Source organism: Oncorhynchus mykiss, chromosome 5, assembly GCF_057628025.1.
Source record: "Oncorhynchus mykiss isolate SJ-2025 chromosome 5, ASM5762802v1, whole genome shotgun sequence".
In the NCBI taxonomy this organism is placed as follows: Eukaryota; Metazoa; Chordata; class Actinopteri; order Salmoniformes; family Salmonidae; genus Oncorhynchus; species Oncorhynchus mykiss.
In genome coordinates this window covers 74761398-74771856 of record NC_143026.1, presented here as the reverse complement: position 1 = coordinate 74771856, position 10459 = coordinate 74761398, and the positions used below count along the sequence as shown (strand labels likewise).

General features: G+C 47.6%; 1 protein-coding gene across 1 annotated transcript; it reads left to right on the top strand.

Moving 5' to 3' along the window:
- Nucleotides 1-3375: 3375 nt before the first annotated feature.
- Nucleotides 3376-6027, top strand: LOC110522885 (uncharacterized). The gene has a single exon (XM_090236571.1). The coding sequence runs from the start codon at nt 3514-3516 to the stop codon at nt 4765-4767; it is 1254 nt and encodes a 417-aa protein (XP_090092697.1). The 5' UTR covers nt 3376-3513; the 3' UTR covers nt 4768-6027.
- The last annotated feature ends 4432 nt before the right edge of the window (nt 6028-10459 follow it).

The window sequence follows — 10459 nt, the reverse complement described above, 5'->3', positions numbered from 1 at the left end:
GTAATAACATGTTCAACTATGTAAAACATTTGCTGGAATCTAGGTTGTGCCTTTAGATTTTGAAAAAATGTACAACTAAGGAAGAATTGTTCACCTTTCTCATTGACTTCTCAAACCCCTGCCTGGTCTGTTTCGCAATCGTTCCCGGAAGTCTCGCGATGTTGCGCCTCTGGGTTTAGAAACTGTCTTTACCTTCAGCAGCCTGGCGTCAAAATTATCAACAGATATGAACTATGAGTCTACCATTTGAATTTAAGACCCAATTTAGCACAAAACAGACACTGGCAGAACATACACATACAGAAAGGGAGAAATACAGTCCCTAGTGAAAGTCTACACACCCCTTGCATAGTCTAAATATTTTGTTGCCTTAAAATTAAATCTCAAAGAGAATAAATTCGATTATTTTTCTTACTGAACTACACAATTTACTCCACATTTTCTAAGTCAAATAAAAATATAGAACACTTTCCAAGGTCACAAATAGTTTTCCAGTATATGTTTCATCAGGAGAACTTGCATGTGTGAAACCAAAATTCAGACAATCGATACTTCAGAAAATGTAGGGGCAAAAACAAACAAATGGCCAGGCCATTAATTAATCTCCCTTAATGGCCAGTTTTGGGTACCTTTATAGAGCTGCAGAATTTCACTGCTCTTTCAAGGCAGCAGGCATCAGGAAGCGTTTCAAAGGGATTGATACAGAATCATTGTTAAACTCATCAGAATACTGGGTAGGGGACCCCACATCCTCTCCTGGAATAATTTGTTTTCAGTATGCTAAATCTTAAATCAGTCCAAAAAGGTCAATATTCGCTATTACTAGGCCTACGTACCTCCCTCTCTTTTCTAATCAATCTTACTGCATTTTGTCAGGAAGCCTAGATAAAACCATGCATATACTCATACTGGAGACACATCAGACAACACATAAAATAAAATAAAATGTATTTATATAGCCCTTTTACATCATCTGATATCTCAAAGTGCTGTACAGCCTAAAACCCCAAGCAGAAAGCAATGCAGGTGTAGAAGCACGGTGGCTAGGAAAAACTCCATAGAAAGGCCAAAACCTAGAAAGAAACCTAGAGAGGAACCAGGCTATGAGGGGTGGCCAGTCCTCTTCTGTCTATGACAGGTGGACATTATAACAGAACATGGCCAAGATGTTCAAATGTTCATAAATGACCAGCATGGTCAAATAATAAAAATCACATGGTCCCATTAAGCAAATAGGAACCTACTTAAGTAAAACAATCCCAGACATCCTTCCATTTGTAATCTTATCGTCTAGACCTGTTGCATTGACGTATGGCTTGAGTTCTGTACTTTCTGTCCCTGGGAGATCAAATAGTCAAAACATGAAACCTGTTGTTTAACAATTCTGTCCTGAAAAAGTTGGTGCCAGCTTATCAGCTCTTTTTGTTTCACAACACCTTGTACTAAAAACATTTCTTTGGATCTATTTAGTTACATTTTCAAATAAAATCTTATTGGTCATGTACACATTTTGCAGATGTTATCGCAAGTGGGACGGAATGCTTATGTTTCTAGCTCCAAAGGTGCAGTAATACATAATTCAAAGCAATACATACAAAACCAAAAAAGAAACACATTAAGACATTTTGGATAGTGTTCCACACAATGGAAACATTTTTTTTATATGAAATTACCGTCTTACTTAAATCACTGGAGTTATTCAAACTCTATCGAATTGAGAAATAATAATTTGAAATCATGTCAGATTGACAAAAACTGTTACAGTGATGCTTGTACAAACTCAATCCCAGTAGCAGAGAAACACAGCAAGCAGAGGTAAGAGTAAATCCAGATCTTTACTTAAAGTATTGACAGAAACAAGGCAATAGCACAAGAGTGCACTAAACAAAACATAAGACATAAGCAAGGATCCAGGCCAACAGAGGAACCTAAATAGCCAGGCAATCAGGTGAACAGAGAGGGCAATCAAACACAGGTGAAACCAATAAGAAACAATTAGGGTAAACTGGAAACAAGGTAAGGGTGCCATCCAGCAGTAACCTAAGGAAACACACTCAAAATAAAACAGAAACTGTGACAAAAACGCATCCTATTCAATTATTTATACATCCTACATATGTTAAATATTTTTCACTGTGTCTCTTACAGTCTGTTTGAGTTCACAACGCCAGTGGCACATCTTATCTTTCACCCAAACACCAGATGTACTGGGGAGGGAGAGGAATGGCAACCTCGATCCCTCTGTTAGATTAGGAGCGTAATAAAATCAAACAATAGAATGCTGTTAACGCTTGATCTTACTAAGATATTACATTATTAAAGTGTTTGCTGAAAGCTACTAATAACATATTACTATGAACCATACAGTCAACACTCATTTCACTTGACTTCAACTGATAGACCATGAGTACCATGATGCATGAGATGTTTAATAAAGTATAATTGATGTGATGTTGATTTTTGCCCCTCTGCAGAACATCGCTTCAGGGTCAATGGCTTTTCTTCCTATCCAGTATAATTATTCAATAGAGTAGATTAGTTCCATGAAGTCTATTTACCTTCCTTATATCATTCTTTATTTTCTGGAAGGACTTGTGGGTTCATGGAAGCTGCTTTCATTCTCCCACTGTTTGAAATGTCCTGATAGAAAGGAGGAAAAGAGAGTCACTTTCCTCCAAAGAAAAAGTGTGTAACGGTAAGATTTGTTTTAAAAGTATGCTTATTCCCAATTGGAATTTAGCCTCTGTGTAACCTCTCTAGGGTCAGAGGTCACCATAAGCAGAACCTGCTTGGTATTCGGGCCCTTAGCTGTAATCCAGTCAGGGTTACTCTCAAGCAATTAAGATGTTCAAATGTATAGCCTACTTTGACCAGAGTGGTCTCAGCTCTGATTTAATGTTTTGACCAGGGGCCCGGAACACTTGGAGGACGAAAGTGCTTGTCTCCCCATACGGATATGTCTGTCTATTGTTTGTCTAATAAACCTTTATAGAATTTGTTCGCCTTAACCTTGTATACAGAATTTCCACACCTTGGGCAAATTCATGATTCCTGACCAGTGTAGCCTACTTTTTATGAACACAGGTGTGCAAGTTTTTGGCTCACCAATAGGGGGATAGACTGAACTACAGACACATAATCTCATTTCATCAATCTAAATCAACGCCAGTACAATCAGCATATCAATATGATTTATGAGACAGGTATCGTGTTCAAAAGCACAGTTTTTGATGACTGGCGTGGCTTACTCCACACTTTTTCTGCGTCCCAGTAATGAGGTAATGTAATGCTATTGATGTCATGCTACTTGTTTGGACAATACAACTGAGGGATCATTTACTATATAAAAGGATGCGATTTACTACATTTAGGTCAGTGCATCCCCAATCACAGAGACAAACAGACCCCGACCTGGACTCTCAAAGAAAAAACAGAAGAATCAATGATTAACGGTGGAGGGGAATTAAATATGGATAAATAGGTTACATTATATATTGAGGGACACATTTTTCAATGGCATTACAAGATCTGTGCGGTTTCAAGGACTCTTTTCTCAACTCTAGATGGAATTTACCAGCTTCACATCGCATGGCCCAGGAAGACACCTCCATGCTTTTTGGGAAGAGAACCAGAGATATATCAAGCAGGGGATTGTCGTGGAGTAACAGTGAGAGCCCACTGCATCTTTATATACCAGCTGTGGAATACCTCAGTGAAAGCCCGATACAGTTTGGCCAAATCAACCCCAACACTGCACCATACAATATCACCCCCCTTCACCAGGATTCAACCCTACCTTTCCTCTCTTTTCCTCCTGGCTTTCCTCCCTCCTCCTCTCCCTCTGTCCCTCTGCCTTTCCCCATGTCTCATGGCACCACCACCCTGGCCTTCATGTTCCAGGGGGGAGTGATAGCTGCAGCAGACACACGGTCCAGCTGCAATGGGCTGGTTGCCTGCCCAGCCTCGCAGAAGATCCTGCCTGTCCACTCCCACTTGGTGGGCACCACCTCGGGCACATCTGCCGACTGTGCCCTATGGAAGAGGATACTGTCTCGGGAGCTCCGGCTTTACCAGCTCCGCCATGGCAGAAGGCTGTCCACCGCTGGCGCTGCCAAGCTACTAGCCCACATGCTGCACCCGTTTAAGGGCACTGAGCTGTGTGTGGCAGCCACTCTGTGTGGTTGGGACGGAGGTGAGGTGGAGACATGTCCTCTTGAGCATGGCAGCAAAGGGGCGGATCAGCAAGAGAACATATCAAAGATGGGGAATGAAACAGATGATCTGGCAAAGACATCAGAAAGTGACTCAATCTCTCAAGCAGAGGCACGGGGAAGGAATCCGTGCCCCTCACCAGCCATGAGTCGGCAGCACTGTTCTGCTAGAGGTAAACAGCTAGTGCGCTCTGGCCCCAGCTTGTACTACGTCTGCAGTGACGGGACTCGCCTGCAGGGAGCGCTGTTCTCTGTGGGCTCTGGCTCGCCCTATGCCTACTCTGTGCTGGACGGAGGGGTACGGTGGGGGCTGACGGTGGAGGAGGCCATCTCACTGGCAAGAGAGGCTGTGTACAGGGCCACACACAGGGATGCATACTCTGGGAACTGTGTGGATGTGTACCATATCACCTCACATGGGTGGACTCGCAGGGACAGAGAGGAATTGAGAGAGGAGTATTACAGAGAGAAGGAGAGAGAAAGAGGGAAGGTGAAGGAAAGGAGGGAGAAACAGGAAGGAGTGGAAGATGGGCAGAGCAGTGGTAGAAAGAAGTGAAACTAAAGAAGGCAAAAGAGAGTTGGAAATAAAGGCTTAGAAGAAGAAAGAAAACAAGAAACTTGTAAGTGACCAATAACTGTACCCTACAGGGTTTTACTGAGATTGTTTGTAGACTGATGAATATTGATCCTTTTTGTAAACATCGGAGGTTGTGTGTTAATTTATGTTCAAAACCAGATTATGGACTAGATTATTCACATTTATTCTTGTTAGAAATGTAGTGCTTGATTTAGAATTTAGTCTTAAACCACAATGACGTTGAATTAAAAACATTTTTATTTCGGAGAATTGCCAAGACGTCTCTGGAGGCATTGATGCAAGATGTCTCTGGACTGCAGAAGGAAGGTGGGCCACAACCTGGTCCTCAACCTGCATCTACCTTGTTTCCTGTGAATGGGACCCTGTCCACATGCTGGAGGCTCTGTGCCCCTCGGGAGATAAAAGGGGCACGATCTGACAGTAGAAAGAAGTAAGGCCAAGAGGTCACTGTTGGGTGCGCCTGCATCTTATCAAAGGATATGTATGCATGGTTACTTACAAGACCTTAACCAACAATGCAGTTTTAAGAAAAATACCTAAAAAATTGCCATGGAAACAGAACACAATATAGCTTTTATGACATTATAAGAACTGTGATGTCATTCATTGTTTAGGTATGTTGACGGGAGATGGGGAGAATGGGGAGATGGGATAGGTTAATAATAATAATAATGATATGAATTTATTACATTTCTATAGCGCTTTCATAGAATCTCAAAGTGCTTCAAGACCAAAAAAACAAACAAGCAATATATCATGACAGGTCAACCAAGGCCAAAGATTTGGTGAGGTGGTAAAATCCATAAAATTATTTTTTAAGGTAAATCAATCATACTGTGTGTTCAGAGATCTTTAGTACAGTAAAACCACATGTAATTTCTCTCAACAAATAAGAAATATGTATCATGAATCCTAATAATGCATTTTCATTATTGTGAAACATCATATTTTCATAAATATTTTTCTTTATTATGTGTAAACAAACTTCTACCAAATAATAACCCATAATGAACTTCTATAATATCGAAATACCCTTTTCCTCTCTGCCTATAGACGGGTTGGTTGTTTAGCAACAAAACCAGCTTGTGCGCAACTATGGGGCAAAACAGAGGGGGTTGGCTTAGATTGTTGACAACATATAAACTACATTTCGTCTCCAATGTTTATTGAACATTTTTAAATAAATGTGCACGATGAGCACTTGTTGTCTCTCAAAAACTTTGTTACAGTTATTGGTTAGCTAGTGAGCAATTTTTTTTGCCATATTAGCAAAGACTTGACATCAGTCAAAGCATCTCAAAACAAGACATGGTATCAAGAACGAGACACCTACGATTACACACATGGCAGCTTCTTGACATTGTTGCTAGCTATCTGGCCATCCAGAATCACAACAACACACAGACTTCTGCCCCATTGAAGCATGTGCATCATTTTCGTAACCCATAATCTATAGCTGATAATGACCTATAGGGAATCATCCAAATATCTTAGTGGGGCCAACTACAGTTACTGGGTCAACTCTTAGAGATGAAGGACTCTAATGTCCAAAATCCCATTTTAGCATGGGCAGCCCATTGAGGACTTTCACCATTTTGAAGTAGTCAGCTGGGTGCGATTTCCTATGCGTTAAGGAAGGGTCACATAATTCCACGCAGGTCATCAGGAGGGATCGGCCAATGCATTATACTCGTGAGCAAACATTCCATAACTGCAGGTGGCAGTAAATCGCCAACCTTGGCTTTATACCGGTTCAAACAACACACTCCAAGTGCCAGTACGTACCCTTTTAGTTTGTTTACCAACCTATAGAAGTAGATGGCCTCAATGGCGGTGCCCATGCTTTCACAGACGCCATAATGGGACAGATACAACACAGATAGGATCATGCCAAGCCATACAGAGGGTACTCTAGCAAACAAACAGAGACCTGAGGACACCATCCAACCCGGAACTGAGTGAGTAGTGTTTGGTCTGATGCTATTTTGAAAGCCAAGAAGAAAAATAAACAATTAAAATAATGTACATTACAATGATATATTTTATTTTATGGGGACTGAATGCTGAGTTAAGGCTCCCAGGCTTGCAAGGACTTTGGGCCCAACAAGTGTCAGGAGTCTTTGAAGCATCCTCTGAAGCCCTCTCCTGCTGTTCAAAGACCATTCATTCATTTTCTACAAGAAATCTGCCTCCAGAAATAAAAGCTTCTCCCAAGTGGGTGGGATACCTACCCCTGTCGTCTACTGCACTGCTGCTTGGATTTCACCTGGTGATCTGTTCACCGTCTGCCCTGGCCTGTCTCCCTCTGTCTGGTACAGGTACCTCCACCACACTCACCCCTCTCTCCCTGGCCTGTCTCCCCCTGTCTGGTACAGGTACCTCCACCACACTCACCCCTCTCTCCCTGGTCTGTCTCCCTCTGTCTGGTACAGGTACCTCCACCACACTCACGCCTCTCTCCCTGGCCTGTCTCCCTCTGTCTGGTACAGGTACCTCCACCACACTCACCCCTCTCTCCCTGGCCTGTCTCCCTCTGTCTGGTACAGGTACCTCCACCACACTCACCCCTCTCTCCCTGGCCTGTCTCCCTCTGTCTGGTACAGGTACCTCCACCACACTCACCACTCTCTCCCTGGTCTGTCTCCCCCTGTCTGGTACAGGTACCTCCACCACACTCACCCCTCTCTCCCTGGCCTGTCTCCCTCTGTCTGGTACAGGTACCTCCACCACACTCACCCCTCTCTCCCTGGCCTGTCTCCCTCTGTCTGGTACAGGTACCTCCACCACACTCACCCCTCTCTCCCTGGTCTGTCTCCCTCTGTCTGGTACAGGTACCTCCACCACACTCACCCCTCTCTCCCTGGCCTGTCTCCCCCTGTCTGGTACAGGTACCTCCACCACACTCACCCCTCTCTCCCTGGCCTGTCTCCCCCTGTCTGGTACAGGTACCTCCACCACACTCACCACTCTCTCCCTGGCCTGTCTCCCCCTGTCTGGTACAGGTACCTCCACCACACTCACCCCTCTCTCCCTGGCCTGTCTCCCCCTGTCTGGTACAGGTACCTCCACCACACTCACCCCTCACTCCCTGGCCTGTCTCCCCCTGACTGGTACAGGTACCTCCACCACACTCACCCCTCTCTCCCTGGCCTGTCTCCCCCTGTCTGGTACAGGTACCTCCACCACACTCACCCCTCTCTCCCTGGTCTGTCTCCCCCTGTCTGGTACAGGTACCTCCACCACACTCACCACTCTCTCCCTGGTTGTCTCCCCCTGTCTGGTACAGGTACCTCCACCACACTCACCCCTCTCTCCCTGGCCTGTCTCCCCCTGTCTGGTACAGGTACCTCCACCACACTCACCACTCTCTCCCTGACCTGTCTCCCTCTGTCTGGTACAGGTACCTCCACCACACTCACCACTCTCTCCCTGGCCTGTCTCCCCCTGTCTGGTACAGGTACCTCCACCACACTCACCACTCTCTCCCTGGTCTGTCTCCCCCTGTCTGGTACAGGTACCTCCACCACACTCACCACTCTCTCCCTGGTCTGTCTCCCTCTGTCTGGTACAGGTACCCCCACCACACTCACCCCTCTCTCCCTGGCCTGTCACCCTCTGTCTGGTACAGGTACCTCCACCACACTCACCCCTCTCTCCCTGGCCTGTCTCCCTCTGTCTGGTACAGGTACCCCCACCACACTCACCCCTCTCTCCCTGGCCTGTCACCCTCTGTCTGGTACAGGTACCTCCACCACACTCACCCCTCTCTCCCTGGCCTGTCTCCCTCTGTCTGGTACAGGTACCTCCACCACACTCACCACTCTCTCCCTGGTTGTCTCCCCCTGACTGATACAGGTACCTCCACCACACTCACCCCTCTCTCCCTGGCCTGTCTCCCTCTGTCTGGTACAAGTACCTCCACCACACTCACCACTCTCTCCCTGGTTGTCTCCCCCTGTCTGGTACAGGTACCTCCACCACACTCACCACTCTCTCCCTGGTTGTCTCCCCCTGTCTGGTACAGGTACCTCCACCACACTCACCACTCTCTCCCTGGTTGTCTCCCCCTGTCTGGTACAGGTACCTCCACCACACTCACCCCTCTCTCCCTGGCCTGTCTCCCCCTGTCTGGTACAGGTACCTCCACCACACTCACCACTCTCTCCCTGACCTGTCTCCCTCTGTCTGGTACAGGTACCTCCACCACACTCACCACTCTCTCCCTGGCCTGTCTCCCCCTGTCTGGTACAGGTACCTCCACCACACTCACCACTCTCTCCCTGGTCTGTCTCCCCCTGTCTGGTACAGGTACCTCCACCACACTCACCACTCTCTCCCTGGTCTGTCTCCCTCTGTCTGGTACAGGTACCCCCACCACACTCACCCCTCTCTCCCTGGCCTGTCACCCTCTGTCTGGTACAGGTACCTCCACCACACTCACCCCTCTCTCCCTGGCCTGTCTCCCTCTGTCTGGTACAGGTACCCCCACCACACTCACCCCTCTCTCCCTGGCCTGTCACCCTCTGTCTGGTACAGGTACCTCCACCACACTCACCCCTCTCTCCCTGGCCTGTCTCCCTCTGTCTGGTACAGGTACCTCCACCACACTCACCACTCTCTCCCTGGTTGTCTCCCCCTGACTGATACAGGTACCTCCACCACACTCACCCCTCTCTCCCTGGCCTGTCTCCCTCTGTCTGGTACAAGTACCTCCACCACACTCACCACTCTCTCCCTGGTTGTCTCCCCCTGTCTGGTACAGGTACCTCCACCACACTCACCACTCTCTCCCTGGTTGTCTCCCCCTGTCTGGTACAGGTACCTCCACCACACTCACCACTCTCTCCCTGGTTGTCTCCCCCTGTCTGGTACAGGTACCTCCACCACACTCACCACTCTCTCCCTGGCCTGTCTCCCTCTGTCTGGTACAGGTACCTCCACCACACTCACCCCTCTCTCCCTGGCCTGTCTCCCCCTGTCTGGTACAGGTACCTCCACCACACTCACCCCTCTCTCCCTGGCCTGTCTCCCTCTGTCTGGTACAGGTACCTCCACCACACTCACCCCTCTCTCCCTGGTCTGTCTCCCTCTGTCTGGTACAGGTACCTCCACCACACTCACCCCTCTCTCCCTGGCCTGTCTCCCTCTGTCTGGTACAGGTACCCCCACCACACTCACCCCTCTCTCCCTGGTCTGTCTCCCCCTGTCTGGTACAGGTACCTCCACCACACTCACCACTCTCTCCCTGGCCTGTCTCCCTCTGTCTGGTACAGGTACCTCCACCACACTCACCCCTCTCTCCCTGGTCTGTCTCCCCCTGTCTGGTACAGGTACCTCCACCACACTCACCCCTCTCTCCCTGGCCTGTCTCCCTCTGTCTGGTACAGGTACCTCCACCACACTCACCCCTCTCTCCCTGGTCTGTCTCCCTCTGTCTGGTACAGGTACCTCCACCACACTCACCCCTCTCTCCCTGGCCTGTCTCCCTCTGTCTGGTACAGGTACCCCCACCACACTCACCCCTCTCTCCCTGGTCTGTCTCCCCCTGTCTGGTAAAGGTACCTCCACCACACTCACCACTCTCTCCCTGGCCTGTCTCCCTCTGTCTGGTACAGGTACCTCCACCACACTCACCCCTCTCTCCCTGGCC

Coding starts and splice junctions, on each gene's coding strand:
- LOC110522885 (XM_090236571.1), top strand. CDS start 3,514: ATGGCATTACAAGATCTGTGCGGTTTCAAGGACTCTTTTCTCAACTCT.